We start from the raw sequence: 17737 nt of genomic DNA on the forward strand, positions 1-17737 counted from the left end.
TAGAAAGAACAATGACACTCTGTGTAGCATCCCTAGAACCTAAGGCTGAAATCTGAGCTCAGATCTGAGTTCATGTGCTATTCCTGAGGTCCTCTTCTATCCAAGGAAGAGATAGCAGTTTGATCAATTTCCAAGAAGTGATTTGAGGAATAAGCAGGTCAATGACTTTGATTTAATGCTTCCTGAACAGCCCGCATTGTGAGGAGACAAGGGAATGAGGAGGATCCCAGGTTTGGGAAGGGACATGGTGGACAGCATGTCATATTGATGAAATAATGGTGAATGATTTTTTTTTCAAGCTACTCAACCCTTAAAAAGGAGCATTTCAAAATAAAAATGCTAAGAGACATGGCAGAACCAAAACCAGTGCTTCTGGACTACCAGGGATATAATAAACATTTCAGGATGACAGTTTTCTCGATAGACCCACTGACCACTCTTCTTCACTTTTACTTGCTTTGGCTTCCAACAGAAGGTCTTACAGGCAGGCAACGCTTTCTAAAAGCTATTTCCCCCACATTAGTCAATCTGGCAGAGCTGACCATAAGGGTAGGGGCTGTCTTATGCTTCAAAGAAATTTAATCTATTAGACCACTTAGAGGCTAAATGCCTCACTTCAGGGTGTCAGAGGAACAGGTGGTGTGGCTCTTCCTACCAGTAACTGCTGCAACCCGGCGCCAATCACATCCTGCAGGTTTGTTTTGTCCTCTGGGCTCACAGCTTGTTTGTACTGCCACTTTTCAGGCACGAAGGGCCACTTCATTTCCTTTGCCTCCTGGATCAGGGTCCTTAATTCACTGGGGAGTGAAGCTGAAAAGGTCAGAGTTCAGGTAAGGAAATTGCAGTCAAAGAAAAGGCTGTTGAGTTACCAATGTTATGATGAAGCACCTCCGTGGCAAAAAAAAAATTTTCCTACCTCTTGCTGGCTGGTCTGAGCTGGTGGTTCTGACTCAAAGAATAATAGCGCAAAGCTATCTGTCAGGGGTGGCCCTGGTCTACTTTGCCCTTCAGGTAAATTGGGGTAGTCAGGCATTAAGAAAGGTTTTTAGCAGGAAGTAAAGCACTTCAGTGACTATCTCTGCATGAAGAATCAGAGAAAGGAATGAAGGAAATATTATTTTCCCTGTAAAATGAGAAAGGGACTGAGATGGAATGACATCTGGGCCTTGTGGCAGCTGGGTAATGCAGAGAGTCAATTTGTACAACCTCTTTTTACCTCTCCAAGACCTCTCGCCTCACCTCATACTTTCACTGTGGACTACATCTGAATATTGACAATGGCTACCAAAAAATGAAATTTGAAATGGTATCGACTTATTGTGAGATGGCTTTGTATTACATTAGTAGACATATTCGATCTCTTCCTGGGCACCAAACCTCATTATAAGAGGTCCACAATATCCTGTCCAAACTTGGAAAACCCAAAAAGTTCTGGAAACTAGAAGGTTTTTTTCTTAAGTTTGGCACCCAAACCAGACTTGAACTGACTAGAGGGTACTTATGGTCTTGTTTATCTTACTTAGTGAGAATCCAAAAGTTTTGTTGTAAAAATTATGTTTGACTATAGGTGCTGTCCAGCTTCCACCGGAGTATGAATGTAGTAGATGGTACATGTTCCATACTACTTTCCTAACCTGAAAAATTCTGAATTCTGAAGCACATGTGAACCCCAAGTGGTCTGAATAAGGGATTATGGACCTGATTATATGACTGCCAGCTATAAATCTCTATCTTACAGACATTTCATACTCAAAAATATCTAAAACTGAACTCACTGTCTTTTTTCTAAATCTGTTTCTTTATTTTGACGAATGCTACCGCCATTCACTGAGTCACCAAGTCTGAAACTTAAAAGTCAGTCTAGATTCTTTGCTCTCTCTTCCTTCTTGAATCTAACTGGCTATTGAAATCTGTAGATCCTAAAAAATCCATTTCCTTCTTTTCATTATCAGTAATTCTTGCCTGAACCCCTGCTTCTTATCTTGCCTCATCCACTCCAACTTCCACACTGTTGATCCCCATTTTGCTTAAAAAAAAAAAAAAAAAGATGGAGCAGGCCATTGCCCTTGTATATTCTGTCCTCATTTTTGCATTGCCTTCTCCCAGTCCTTTCATGATCAAGTTCAGGCCCACTGGCTTTAGCACTCAGTGCAAACTTGGGTACTTCTCATCAGCCTGCCATGACATGTCCATCCCACAGAATTGAGATGTCCCTCCTGAGTGCTCCCAAGTCCCCAAATGCAGATTCCCTTTCAGTGTTCATCCCACTGCTCTGAAACTATACTGTCCTCTCATTGGACTGTGAGCTCCCTGAAGACAGACATCGTGTGTTATCGCTGTTGTAATTCACACCCTGATGGTTAAAAGGATTTGTCTGATATCTACATGAGACATGCTAAATAGGACCAAAGAGATATGACAGAGAGAGTAAAACACAAAAAGAAGAGAAGGAAGAAAACCTAACTCTGCCTTGGTCCATGATGCCTTTCTGTGTCCTTGCCAAGTGGGCAAATGTATGGATGACTGCTGGTGAGGAGACACTGCTTGGCATTGAGAGGGTATCAGATGGGCCACACCAGTGAGTAATCCATACTGACTACTGAGGATGATTTATAAATATCACACTGAAATCATTGCTTCCTGATTCAGCAACCCAGAACTACGGAGCACTGACTGTATGATAGCACTCCTCCAAAGAAAGCAGAGCCATGGCATTAGGGACCTATGTGGTCATAATCTGCTGGAAAGCTTGGCCCTCTGATTGCCAGAAATGCTCCGGTATATATGTAAAGAAAGTTTCTTAAATGATATTTCTAAATAGTTGGGAATAGGATGACTATTCAGTCCTGTTCACTTAGGACAGCTCTCTGTGGTCCTCCTGTACTTATTAATAGTGCTCCTTCTTGTTCTCAAGTATCCCAGTTTGACCAATAAATTTGGACACTCTGCCCATGAGTATCAAGCTCTGGAGTCAAATGAGTAGTCAAATGACAACAGGAATCTGATATCTGGATTCAAAGAATTTCACCTTATATTGGCACTGAATGGTCTCAATATTTTCAATTTTTTTCATGATGATGGAGAAAATCTGATTCTGTACAACTCATTTTGCCTCCTCCACACTACCCTTTCCTTACAGATCATGCCAGAACATGGATAGTCCAGTGTGGCACACTGAAATAAATGATGCTTCTGAAATACATTTAAAAAATATATCTCTGTTTGAGAGAGGGAGGGAAGCAAACCATAAGAGACTCTTAAATACAGAGAACAAACTGAGGGTGATGGGAGGATGGGAAGAGGGGAAATATGGGTGATGGACATTGAGGAGGGCACTTGTTGGGATGAGCACTGGGTGTTATATGTAAGTGATGAATCATGGGAATCTACCCCAAAAACCAAGAGCACACTTTACACACTGTATGTTAGCCAATTTGATAGTAAATTATATTATATAAAATATACCATATGATGTAATAAAATATACCATATACATATGGTATATATATACATATATACGTATATATGTGTATATATATGTATATATACATATATATGCGTGTGTGTATATATATATATATATATCTGTTTAGATTTCAGTTCCTTCTCTATTTCTGAGGAAATTGCTAGAGGTAGTCACCCATGTTGGCAAGGACAATTTCTGAGGGAAGAGAACAGGGTTGTGAAGAGGAGGGAAAGAACAAAAACCACAGTAATCACGTTTAGAGTTCTCTGGCTTGCCCTGTCACCATAAGTTGCCCTGTACTAATACCTTTCTCTTGGAGCACATGTGAGTGACCACTTAAGTCACTAGTATGGCTCAGAAACCACCTGCTAAGGGAGGGACTCTGCACTCACACTGCATTCAGTTGTACTGATGGTGCTTGGGGTGGATCACGAAGCCTGCCTCCATTCGGATGGGTTAATGCTGAGATTATCAATGGCTCAGCACAAATTTCCTCCCGCACTGGCTTATCAGATTCAGCCAACCCCAGCAGTCAGCCCCTGACGGAGCAGTATCCTCTTCTGCCTCTCTGATCACTTACTTCCCCAAGCAGCGTACCTGAAGGGCCGTTGCTAATCGAATGATTTTGTAGCCCTGATTTGCCTTATCTGGAGCTAAACTGATTATTTCTCCTCTTCTGTGGCACTTGGGAAGAAAAAAGAAGAAAATGCTACCCATGTTGGGGCTCTGAGTTTTCACTAGGGAGAACACAAAGCTTGAAGGAATTTGGGCTAAAGAGACAAAGGATGCCATGTAGTAAAAGGACAAGAGAAAAACTTCAGTAGAGAGAACACAATACGCTGGCCCTGAGGGAACTAGAACCAGCCCTGCAGTGTGTTCTGGAGGCGCCAAGTACCCACCGTTCCCTGATGAGGGGCTAACACCTGCCAGGGTGTGCCTAGGCTGATGGGCACGTATAACTAGCAAGCAAAATCACGCAGTGGTGTATCTGGCTAATAAAGAAGGAAAACACATAAACTAAGGTGTTGTGAAACAATGGGACATGGGGCATTTTACCTTGAAAGGGGCACAAATAATGGATTACAAAAATTTAAGACGCCTCTAGGTACCTGAAGTGCCTCTGTGTGTGTGTGCCAGTATACAAGAATGTGGGAGAGACTCCTCCAGAACCTTTCCCATTACATAATCATCCACAACAAAAGAAATGGGGAGTGTGCATTTTATGTAATCTTATCTCTGCAAGGAATAGCCAGTCACTAAAAATACAAAAAAAAAAAAAAAATTAAAAGCACATAAAAGGGATACACTTATAGAAACGCAGGAAAATTTATTCAAATGCTGAAAGGAAAGAAAATTCCCTCTCCAAAACTGGCTATGGAAGAAATAAATGTTTTAACTTTCTAGACTTTGTGATCAAAACTTCTCAAACAATGACTCATCTAAAACTATGAATGGCATAAACTATGAAATGAGCAAAAGGCCAAATTCTTAAACCCTGATAATGATGCAATCAGTATTCATCGGTATGAAAGGATTTATTTTACAAATGGCATGTGAATGCAGCATGAGAAATGTATTGATAATAAAAAAAAAGAAAGATTGGACCAATGAGATGACATATTTATGGAAACCGTAGAAGCCTATGGAAACTGATGAGGCACAAAAGCTTAGTTTGAAAAAAGTATATGCCACCATTCAGAAGTTGCTTCAATTTTTTAATAATTGAAATTTACGAGCACCAGCCTACTTGCACCCTTTGTTCTTCTTGAACTAAACTGTTTTCTTGTAGCCTCATGTTTACTGAAGCCTAAAATTAGAACTGACAGCAATTCACTGCAACAAAGTGGGCTTCCTCCCCTGCCCGTCCGCCTGTAGCCCATGTCCCATTCATGCCCTAGAAATCCACTCATCTCTCGGTGGTCATCTGCCAAGAGAAGAAAAATAGGGCAGAGATGAAAACATGTCGTTCAGGCAGGGGAGTTGAGAGCAAACCTGCTGGCTTCTCCCTCCCCCCAGCGCCTCTCCTCAGGACCTCACCTCTGCACTGCTGGTCCTTGCTCTTGTCCTCCTCCGACACATCTGACGCCTCCAACAAGAGCCGGTCCAGCACTTGCTTGCACTCTTGCAGTAGTGTAGCTACAGCTTTTTGATTATTCATGATGATTACTCTTCCTCAACGATGAGTCAAGTGTCCCTGGGTCTATGGTGATCAATTACCCAGAAGAAGACATCGATTCTCAATAAAAGAGCCCCTTCAAGGCGAAGGTACCTGGTGAACAAAAGCGAGAGAAAGATGATTAACTGAAGCATCATCAATTATCTGTAAGACTCAAGCAGGGAGGGATAATAGGGCAAACACATGAAAATACATGACAGCCCCGGAGGACTTTATTAGGGGAGTGTGTGAAATTACTGCAGGGCCTGGTCTAGATGGGCAGCACCTCGAAGGCGTCAGAGAGCAGAAGGGAGAGGGTCCTGGTGCAGACCTTGGTTACCCGCAGTGATGTCAGTGGAATCCCATGAAGCCAAATGAAATGAATATACTCTGTGATTTATGTATCTTCTGCATACTTCCCATCAGTGCCTCTGGATCCCAGTGGCACCGCACTTTCTGTCTCTCCGGAAGTCTACAGGAAGCATCTGGCTAACAGTTCTAATATTCAGATACAAGCACATGGTGATATGAAGTTTACCATTCTCATAACCCACTACTGATTTCCCCTGTGAAGTATTCTTCATGGTATTTAGCATCATATAATTTGGACCAAGATAGGCAATGACAGATGCCAAATTTAAAGCTCTTCACCGCTAGGCGTATTGCCAAATAAAATAGAGAAATGATATCCCAGAAAGCCCAATTTCCTAGATCTAGTGTATGGATGAATTTTTGGATGACAGATTGCATATGTAAATATGAATATACTATAATGATCTATTGCAGTCAAGGTAATTTCACGAACAAAATAAATTACTAACAGTACAAAAGTACCTGGCAAATAAATACCATAAAATTACTGAATTAACACATCTTTATTATCTTACAGATCATAAACAAATAAATAAGAATACTATCTTATTATCTATAAATCTTCCCTTTATTAAGGAATGTACACTGTAAACAAAACAAACTACCTTTGTTTACAATGAACAAATGAAACAAAGAAACTCTTCCTGAGTTTGCCAGAATAGAGTGGAGCTGCTATAGGGCTTAGACATTCTTATAGGGCACATAGAATTAAAAAAAATTTTTTTTAATCTTTATTTATTTTTGAGAGAGAGACAGAGTGTGAGCAGGGGAGGAGCAGAGAAAGAGGGAGACACAGAATCTGAAGTAGGCTCCAGGCTCCCAGCTGTGAGCACAGAGCCCAACACGGGGCTCGAACTCACAAACCCCGAGATCATGACCTGAGCCCAAGTGGGACGCTTAACCGACTGAGACACCCAGGCGCCCCTAGGGCACATAGAATTTTATTACTAAAGCAAGAGAGTCTGAAAGGGAAGGAAGTAACAAATGTATGGATGGCTCATGTTCCTTCATCTTCTGGCTCATACATGCAGGGAAGTAATCATTAAAAATATTAAAGTCATGAATTATTGCATAGGTGTTGGGATAAAAAGTCGCATTTTAAGAAGCTAGTCTTGAATTTTAAATAGCAAGAAAATATTTTTCTTTCTTTCTTTTTTTTCCTTAACAGGAACAGAAAATGAAAGACGAACTAACTGTGTAATATAAACTTTTCACTTTTTCATTCTAACCTGGCTGGTATACTTTATATACTTTGGGTTTGAAAACACACACACGTTCTTTAGACAGAAAACTGCCAAAGCAAAGTTTCAGGATGTTACAGGCTTGTTTCCTTAAAATAATGGTGTATTGTTGGTGAAGAACACAAGTACAGTACTTGGATACAAAATTCCTGTTTCTTGAAAGAGAATTCACAGAAGTGAGATTGTGATGAATTAGTTACTGGATACATTTAAAGCATAAGTATAAATTAAATCTCTCTTCTGTTTAAGATGTTTCAGAAAAGTATTCCTGCATGGATTGGGTTGTGGTACTAAATGGTTTCCAATGTCCCTTTTAGCCCAAGTGTTTTTAAGTGAATGTTGTGTGGTAAGAGCTGGCCATTAGCTTGCCTTTCTACGAAAGGAACCAAGAAGTAAGGGCTGGTCAGAGAGCTAATTAGTGGAGTAGCACGAGCAAGAAGCCATGTAGCAATGGAATGGCCCACCATTCCTGAAAAAGGGAGCTGTGCTCTAATGGAGGGTTAGCATGGAGATTGAGAAATGCAGTTGGTAATTGAGAAACTTAACAAACCTTGCTTGAAATTAACTGAAAGTGAGTAGGACACACTCCTTTTTCTTCAAATGAAAGGAAGAAGGGGGTTCTCTTTTTAGGATCCTTTTTAGGACCTCATATAGAAAGAGGAATATAATAAGAAAATATGAAGAACTCATGCACAAAGAAATAATCCTGTACTGTGATGTAATGTTAATAGCACACCATTCCTTTGTCTAAAGGCTTAGAATAATGTTTTGTTGGTGCCATATCATCCTCTTAAGGTAGGAGGTAGTCTTTTGTTATACTGACAAATTAAAATAAACTTTAATTGCTCTGTTTCTGTAAATGTTTAAACAGAAAGAGCATGTAGTAATGAATAGAGGACTTGGATATAGGAAAACTGTTACACATAATAGTGTTCAACAGATATTTGTGACTAATTCCACTTCATTCTCTATCGTCAACTATTTGTGAGACCTCTGAGGTTCACTGTGGAGACTCATTTTTCTTATCTCTATTTTAAGGGGGTTAAGTGGGAACAATTGCTAATATCTTTCCAGGTCTTAAATTACATACTCAGCAGATTGTCTATTTTGCCTAAGAATATCTGATACTTATTTATTGCATAATTCTTGGCTCTTTTGAGAACACTTAGGTATAATATTCCTATGTATACTTTTCTCTGTGGTTTAGAAATGTTGGCTTGAATCTTAGAGGTTGATTACTAAATAAATATAACTCTGCTTTTGTTCCCTCACTCGAAACCCTATGTCTACAGGATCATAAATCTCTTCCTTTTGTCTAAGTGCTGTGAAAGAGAGATAAGAAATGTGGTTCTGTGAGGGCAAACAACAGGACTTGTCCTAATAATTTGGGTGAATAATTTGGGGTATTCTTTGAGGATATGATGCTTGAATTAAACTCTGTAAGAAGAACAGGGCTTAATGAAATTAAAATGGTAGGGAACAGCCGTAATGCAGATAGAAATATAGAGGAAATGAAAGAAGGCCAAATTAGTTTAACTAGAGATAAAAGGAGAAAGTTGATGAGGTGAGTTTGGAGAAGTAGGTAGGGGCTGTTCAGGGCCCCGTGTGCCAGGTAAGGAATCTTGTGTTTAACCCAAGAGTCATAGGAAACTACTGGTAGCAGGAGGAACATGACCAGATTTGCATTTGGAAAAGTTCATTCTGTTTTGGCTACAGGGTGTTTTGGGGGCAGAGAGGAAAAAGGTGATTGCAGGTAGATTAGTTAGGCATTTATTGTAATAACCTAGATGAGAAATATCAGAACTTTGGGCCAGAGTCATAGAGACAGAAAGTTGGACAAATTTGAGGGCTGTTTAGGGAATAAATGCAGTGTTGCTGTTGGATAGATATGGTCTTAAAAATGAGTCCCAAGATTGTGGCTCACCATAGCTCAAAGTTGAATGGACAGTTACCATACTTTGAGACAGGGAACATAGAAGGGATCTAGGAAAAGGCATAAATGCATCTTATATTTTATATTTCTAGCAATAAAGATAGAAAGATAAGTCATACTGTCCAGAATAAACAATTGGATTCTAACCAAGAAAGCATTTCTAAGAAAAGAAGATTTCCAGGATAATTAATGTTTAGTACTTGGGACTTCCCAAAATATATTGAAAATATTCTTTATACTTTTTGAAAGTTATAGCATTTTCTCATTTCCCTGCAGAATTCAGGAGAGACAATAGGAAGAAAATACTGTAACATGAGAAACACTTTGGAATCCAACCATCTGTCCAGACTTGTATGGTTCATTGTTAAGCATAACAGAGGCTGGAGCCTAGAAAATTTTCCTTCAGGCAATGATCCTGCTGGAAATTTTGGTCAGCTTCCTTTATAAAAGAATCATTTTCAATTTCAACACATATCAATTTTTGCTCCCTGAACTGTGGCGTTCTGTGAGCTGTACCTATTCCTAAATTGAATAATGTTAATTTCCCCATATTTTTTGTAATCTAAGAATTATTTTTTCTATTTTGACATCCCCTATATACATTTTTTTCAAAAAATTAAATAGAAAGAGGCCATCAAGAGCAAGAGAACATACAAACAGATACTTCCAGGATAATATTAGATATCCAACAAAGTTAGAATCTATGGCACACATGCACGCACACAGCCAAATGGTCATGTGTTCATATATTCCATGTTTGATTTTGATATTTGTGTATTTTATTTCTATTGGTGACCTAGAATACAGCTGAGTGGATGAATTGTAAGATAATTGAGAAATCAGCCATCATTAAGAGAAGGCAAATCAGTGTATTATTCAAAACCCCATTTCTTTTGGCATTTGTGAGTCCTTTTCTTGGACAATTAGTACTCCTTTGGGGGTAAATCAAAGAAAATAAAAGAATTCCAAAGGCATTCCATGGTCTACTAGCTGCCACTTCTGTAATAATCCACCAGCCAGCTAGTCATAATCCTTAAGCTAAACGATGTGGGGAAGCATAAAGAAGTAGAGGCATAAAGAAGCCTACGCTGTCAAGGAGTTATAATATAATTATGGGAATAAGACATAAGTACATTAAAATATTAAACAGGATTATAGTCCAAAGTCTCAGTTTAAAATATCTTTGTTGGAATTCAATTAATGTTTGGTTAGACTCACAAGCGAACATACAGAGCTCATTTGATTCATATATAAATGAATAATTATACTCAAATTACTTTTTCATCTACATTCAAAATCGTTTATCATATTGTTCTATTCTGGTATCTAACGAAGAACAACAAGAATACATTTCTCTGATCAGTCACCAGCAATGACAATGAAGCTTTTTCCACCTTTTCACCTTCCCCTGAGCAACCCCACACACAAATTCTGTCCATAGTGCCTCTGGTACTGGTCCGTGCAAGTGGGGACACAAAAGTAGAAAGAGAACTGATTGGAGAGTAAGACAACTGTGGGGCTTGGATAGATATTTTTGGGTAACAGCCATTGTTACCATTTTAAAACTGAATAAAAAGAGAAGGAGAAGGCAACTTCTAAGGCACCAAAACCCAAAAGGGTAGACTTCTATTCTAGTGGTATGGAAGACTATACATTCTGAACAACATTCCCGCTGAAAACAAGTAAAAATGCTGCAAACGCCCTTTATCACATCTACAGTGTATCAATAAAAATGATAAGAAAAGGGGGCGCGCCTGGGTGGCTCAGTCGGTTAAGCGTCCGACTTCGGCTCAGGTCATGATCTCACAGTTCGTGAGTTCGAGCCCCGCGTCGGGCTCTGTGCTGACGGCTCAGAGCCTGGAGCCTGCTTCACATTCTGTGTCTCCCTCTCTCTCTGCCCCTTCCCTGCTCATGCTGCATCTCTGTCTCAAAAATAAATAAACATTAAAAAAAAATTATAAGAGGGGCACCTGGGTGGCTCAGTCGGTTAAGCGTCCGACTTCAGCTCAGGTCACGATCTCGCAGTCCGTGAGTTCGAGCCCCGCGTCAGGCTCTGGGCTGATGGCTCAGAGCCTGGAGCCTGCTTCCAATTCTGTGTCTCCCTCTCTCTCTGCCCCTCCCCCGTTCATGCTCTGTCTCTCTCTGTCTCAAAAATAAATAAATGTTAAAAAAATTATTTAAAAAAAAATTATAAGGAAGGAAGAACTACTCAGAAAACAAACCAAGAAAAAGCTGGAACCCAGAAGGTTAGGCAGTACAGAAGTTAGCTTTTGCCTTGAGTGTATTTGCAAACACTGTAAGCTGAAACTTTGGTTTTCACGATCTTGGAGTGTGGGAAGATAGGAAATAAAATCGAAGGCCTACCCAAGTTGGAATGTGTAAGAAGACACTGTTCCCTTGCATAAAACTGATGTCCCAGTAAAAGTTGATCCTTTAGTGTAAGGGCAAGCTAAAAGTGAATCCTCATCCTCTCCTGCCACCTCTCAGGAAATTTGCCTGTGGCAAAACATGCTGCCTCTTGAGGGAGACCAGATTTTTTTCTCTTGAGAATTTCCACAGATCTACAAAACTTCTGGCTAATAATTACTTTAAAACAAGTTATTTAAAAATGATCCTAAAGCTTCAGCAGAACATACCTTGTAAAGTCCACTTATAACATAATGACATCCCGACCCAGGCAACATGCAGAGCTCATGTAAATTTTTTAATTAACTGTTTATTGGAAACATGTCAAATACCAAATCGTTTTTTTATTCATTCTTTAGCTTTTATACGATGTTTTTCTTTTTTTTTTTCTTTTTTTTTTTTTTTTAATTTATTTTTGGGACAGAGAGAGACAGAGCATGAACGGGGGAGGGGCAGAGAGAGAGGGAGACACAGAATCGGAAACAGGCTCCAGGCTCCGAGCCATCAGCCCAGAGCCTGACGCGGGGCTCGAACTCACCGACCGCGAGATCGTGACCTGGCTGAAGTCGGACGCTTAACCGTCTGCGCCACCCAGGCGCCCCTATACGTTGTTTTTCAAGATCACATGTGTTTATTGGAAACACGTCAAATACCAAATCGTTTTTTTATTCATTCTTTAGCTTTTATACGATGTTTTTCAAGATCATATGTGTTTATTGAAAGCATGTCAAATACCTAATCATTTTTTTTCATTCATTCCTTAGCTTTTTATATGATATTTTTCAACATCATGAGAGATAAATAATATTCTAAACCTGTGCTTGTTATTTAAAATAGCTACAGCATGGCGCCTGGGTGGCTTGTTGTTTAAGCATCTGACTCAGGTCATGATTATCAGGGTTCACGAGTTCGAGTCTGACAATGGGTGAGTGAGCTCCGTATCATATGAACAAGAGCTTTGCTTCAGGTGAACATGAGCTCTGCTTCTCTCTCTCTCTCTCCCTCTCTCTCTCTCTCTGACCCTCATGGGATTCTTTCTCTCTTTCTCTCTGCCTCTCGATCACTTGTGCCCTCAATCTCTCTCTCTCTCTCTCAAAAAAAAAAAAAAGCTAGAGCAAATAAAAGGTAGTTTTACATACGTGAATTTCATGAAAAAAAAAAAAAAAAAAAAGAAAGGTCCTAGGTTGGTGGTTTTCTCAGGCAACTGGTGGAATGAAACATAATCTTCTCTAAAGGAATCTGACTTCAAACTAGGCTTCAAAGAATTTCCACCTATAAAATACCAAGAAATATGAGTCCCTGGCCAACTCACAAAATGCATGAGGTAAAAGGAAACAATGGATGAAAGAAGAAACAACAGATAGTAAAATCAGACCCACAAAGAATTTAGTTAATGGAATTATCAGATACAGACTACAAAATATACATGCTTAAATTGTGAAAGCGTATATTGAGTATGAGTTAAGAACAGGAAACTATACAAAGGTATAGGCAGATTGAAAAAGAATCAAATAGAATTTCTATAAATGAAAAAATAATAGTTAAAAAATTTTAAATCTATGAATTAAATAGATTCAGTCAAATATTAGTTCTGGCTGAAGATAGAATTTTTAAACTGTTGATAAATCAGAACATATCTAAACTGCAACAGCAACAAAAAAGACAGAGAGAGAAAACACAAAAGAGAGGTTCAGAAACAGGGAAAATTGATGGAAAAGCTCTAACATATGCCTCATAAGAATCCTTGATGGGAAGAAGAGGGAGAAGCAAAAGAAATGTTTGGACAGATAATGACTAAGAACTTTAAGAACAGCAGAAAGACAGTAATTAAAATACCCATAATATTCAAGCAGATTAAATAAATAAATAAAAATCCATATTTAGAAATATCATAGCAAAACTAGGGAATACCAAGGGCACAGAGAAGATCTTTAAAGTCACTGGAGAGAAAACACAGCACCTTCAAAGAAACAACAGTGGATTTATAGCTACCTACCTAAAAGCAACAATGGAAACTAGAAGACAGTGAAAGGATATCTTCAATATACTGGGGGGAAACCTTGAAAAATAAAAATATTTAAAAATAAACATCAACAGATTCTTACTAAATAAATCCCTAAAGTACATACTTTACATAGAAGGAAAGTGATCACAGATGAAGGGCCTGAGACTGAAGGGAAAATAATAAACAAAAATAGTGGTGAAATGTTGGCTAAATATAAATACTGATTGCATAAAGCTACAATAATAAAAATGTCTTATGAGATTAAAAAATAGAAAAAAAACACATACAAATACAAACAACATATATATGAGGAGGAGAGTGATTGATGTCAAAGTGTTTTTAGATCTTGGAATTGACAGGAGGTAGGGAGATTTTAACTTTAGACTGTGATAAAAACTTCTAAGATAATCTTTTAAAAATAAAACATGTAAGTTTCAAACTGGTAGAAGGTAAAACATGAAAAGAAACAAAACAATCCAAAGGAAGGCAAGAAAAGAAAAGGGGAAAAAAAAACAAGGAAAATTCAGGATAAATTTAAAATACAAAATATGATGACAGAAATAAATTTAAATATATCAGTATTTCCAATAAATATAAATGAACTAAATGCTATAGTTAAAAGATAAAGGTAGAGTTGATTTTAAAAATAGTCACATGGATTTACTTAAAGCATAAGAATAAGGAAAGTTTAAAGGTAATAAGAAAAAGATATATTAGAAAAATACTAACTAAAAGAAAGTTAGTATATTGGGGCACCTGGATGGCTCAGTTGGTTGAGTTTCTGACTCTTGATGTTGGCTTAGGTCATAATCCCAAGGTCACAGGATCTAGCCCAGTATTAGGTTCTGCACTGAGCATAGAGCCTGCTTAAGCTTCTCTCTCTCTTCTTTCCTCTGCCTCTCTCCCCTACTAGCGTGCTCTCTTTAAAATTAAAAAACTGGGGCCCTTGGGTGGCTCAGTTGGTTAAGCGTTTGACTTGGGCTCAGGTCATGATCTCACTGTTTGTGAACTCAAGCCCCACACTGGGCTTGCACTTGACAGTGCAGAGCCTGCTTGGGGTTTTCTCTCTCTCTCTCCCTCTCTCTCTGCCCCTCCCCTACCTATGCTTTCTCTCTCTCTCAAAATAAATGAATAAACTTTAAAAAAATAAAAATAAAATTTAAAAATTAAAAAAATTATAAAAATAAATAAATAAATAAATAAAAGAAAGTATATTAATATCAGGCAAAACAGACTTTAAGGCAAAAAGCATTAATAAAGATAAAAAAGCTACTTTACAATGATACATGGTTCAGTTCACCAGGAAGGTATAGCAATTCTAAATGTATATGCATCTAGGAGTATAGCTTTTAATATATATGAAACAAAAAGTGAAAGAACAATAGGGGCACCTGGGTGGCTCAGTCGGTTAAACGTCCAACTTCAGCTCAGGCCATGGATCTCATGGTTCTTGGGTTCGAGCCCTGCATCGGGCTCTGTGCTGACAGCTCACAGCCAGGAGCCTGCTTCGGATTCTGTGTCTCGCTACCTCTCTCTCAGCCCCTCCCCTGCTACCACTCTGTCTCTCTCTCTCAAAAAAATAAACATTAAAAAAAATTTTTTTAAAGGTTGCTTAATGTCTCTAAAAAAAAAAAAAGAACCATAGAGAAAAATATGCAAATACATAATCATAGTGGGAAAATTTAACACACCTCTTTTAGAAACTAATACATTAAGCAGACAAAAAAAAAGTGGTAATGATATCACTGATTTGATCAACACAATTAACAAACTTGATTGAATAGATATTTATGAAACAACATATCAATGGCAGTCTATACATTACTTTCAAGCATGCCTGGAAGGAACATTTATAAGAATTTAAGGTTTACCGTGCTATGAGACAAATCTCAACAAATTTCAGAAAACAGATTAATGTTTTGCATATGACATTGTATGACTGAAAGGCAATTAAGGTAATCAATAACAAAAAGATGACTAGAAAAATATTCTAATAGATGGAAATTAAGAAATACAGTTCTAAATAATTTGCAGGTCAAAGAAAGAATCATTATGAAAATTAGAGAGTATTACAATGGAATGATAAATACTGCATGTCAAAATATGTGGAATTCAATCAAAGTGGAACATAAAAGGAAATTTATAGCCAAAATACTTACAATAGAAATAAAGAATGAGGGAAATTTAATGAGCTAAACTTAAATAACCAAAAGTAAGGAAATGAATAGAAAAAATAAATGGTAGAAAAAGTGAAATAAAGAAAAGAACAGAAATTAATGGAATGAAACAGAAATTAATGGAAAAAACAAATATTCCACAGGAAGCTCAATAAAATAAAGTTCTTTCAAAAGACCACTGAAATTGACAAACTGCTGGTAAAAGCGATCAAGAGATAGAGAACAAACAAATAAAAGTAGGACTAAAAATCTTAGGAGGGGACATTAACAGATACTACAGAGATTTTTTTTTTAATTTTTTTTTTTCAACGTTTATTTATTTTTGGGACAGAGAGAGACAGAGCATGAACGGGGGAGGGGCAGAGAGAGAGGGAGACACAGAATCGGAAACAGGCTCCAGGCTCTGAGCCATCAGCCCAGAGCCCGACGCCGGGCTCGAACTCACGGACCGCGAGATCGTGACCTGGCTGAAGTCGGACGCTTAACTGACTGCGCCACCCAGGCGCCCTACAGAGATTTTTATTTTTATTTTTTTTCAACGTTTATTTATTTTTGGGACAGAGAGAGACAGAGCATGAACGGGGGAGGGGCAGAGAGAGAGGGAGACACAGAATCGGAGACAGGCTCCAAGAGATTTTTAAAAAGCTAACAAGTGAATGATGAAATATTATATACCAATACAGTTGAAAACAATAAAATGGCAATTCATATAAAAGCATAACTTACTTAAAAGAAACCAAGGAGAAACAGAAAACCTGTATGGTCCTATAATCTTAAAGAAATGTAATCAGTAGTTGAAAAACCTTCCTACAAAGAAAACACCAGGAACATACAGTTTTACCAGTAAAATTTTGTCAAACATCCAACAAGCCAATAAATTCAGTCTTATGCAAAATATCCTTAAATCTACAACAAGTAGCTAAAAACATGTAACAATAAAAATACACCATTTACAATGGCATAAAATATGTAAAGTATAATTAAAACTTATATGTGTGTATATATGAAGTAACCTATGAATAATTCTAATAATAACTATGTAAGACTTTTGGAAAGAAATTATCAAACTTACTTCATTGAAAGACATTAATGAAAATCTAAATACATGAGGAAATATTCTATGGTAGTGGCCTGGAAAGCACAATATTATTAAGATAGCAATTTTTCCCAAATTTATTTCCATCTTTATGCAATTCCAATAAAAATTGCTACAGCTGAACATGTGTTTGTGTGCCAACCTGACCAGATGATTCTAAAATTTATGTGAAAGGATGAAGTTCAAGAATAATCAAGATACTTCTAATGAAAAATAACAAGGGAGGAGCAGGGAGTATCATAACAGATGTCAATAATTAATAATAAAATCATATTAAATGATGCAAAAATTACTGGCACTAGGATAGGCAAATTGCCTTTCTAAATATAGTTCTGCAAGAGACACATGTATATATGGGAATTTGGTTTAATACACTAGCTCAATACATGACCTTGAGCTAATTGGTTATTTTTTTTAATCAATACTAGTTAAAGACTTAAATGTGAAAGACAAAAGTATGCAACTTTTAGAGGAGCATATCTAAGACAGAATATCCTTTTGACCATTGGTTGGGGAAGAATTTCTCAAACACTTATAAAAAGAGCAAATCACAAAAGATTGATATTTAATTAGTGAGAGAGATGAACTTCTGATTAGTAAAATGACACCATAAAGAAAGTGAAAAGACAAGTCATAAACTGGGAGAAAGTATTTGCAATGTATGTAACTGTCAAAGGATTTCTATTGAGAATATACAAAGAATTCCTATAAATCCTTGAGAGAAGGACCAATCTCATAGTAGAAAAAGAATGAACAAAAGAGTTGAACAGACACTTCACACAAGAGAAAACATTAATGGCCAATGAACACATGAAATGTGTCCAAGCTCACTGGTAATCAGGAAATACAAATTCAAACCATGACCATTCACAACTTTTTGATTAGA

At 37.7% G+C, this 17737-nt stretch overlaps 1 protein-coding gene across 3 annotated transcripts in view; it reads right to left on the reverse strand.

The window, feature by feature from the left end:
- ALPK1 (alpha kinase 1) overlaps positions 1 to 17737 on the reverse strand; it is a 130089-nt gene that overhangs the window by 61581 nt on the left and 50771 nt on the right. For 2 of the 3 annotated variants that reach the window (XM_047856423.1, XM_047856424.1), the window contains 2 exons: positions 5504 to 5735; positions 656 to 810 (listed from right to left, as the gene is read on the reverse strand). In XM_047856423.1, coding sequence (XP_047712379.1) covers positions 656 to 810; positions 5504 to 5624 — 276 coding nt within the window. In that variant the 5' untranslated portion in view covers positions 5625 to 5735. Of the gene's footprint in view, positions 1 to 655; positions 811 to 5503; positions 5736 to 17737 lie in introns of those variants that run through there. The other variant, XM_047856426.1, reaches the window with a different exon arrangement.

The sequence above is a fragment of the Prionailurus viverrinus genome, chromosome B1 (genome assembly GCF_022837055.1).
Source record: "Prionailurus viverrinus isolate Anna chromosome B1, UM_Priviv_1.0, whole genome shotgun sequence".
Classification (NCBI taxonomy): Eukaryota; Metazoa; Chordata; class Mammalia; order Carnivora; family Felidae; genus Prionailurus; species Prionailurus viverrinus.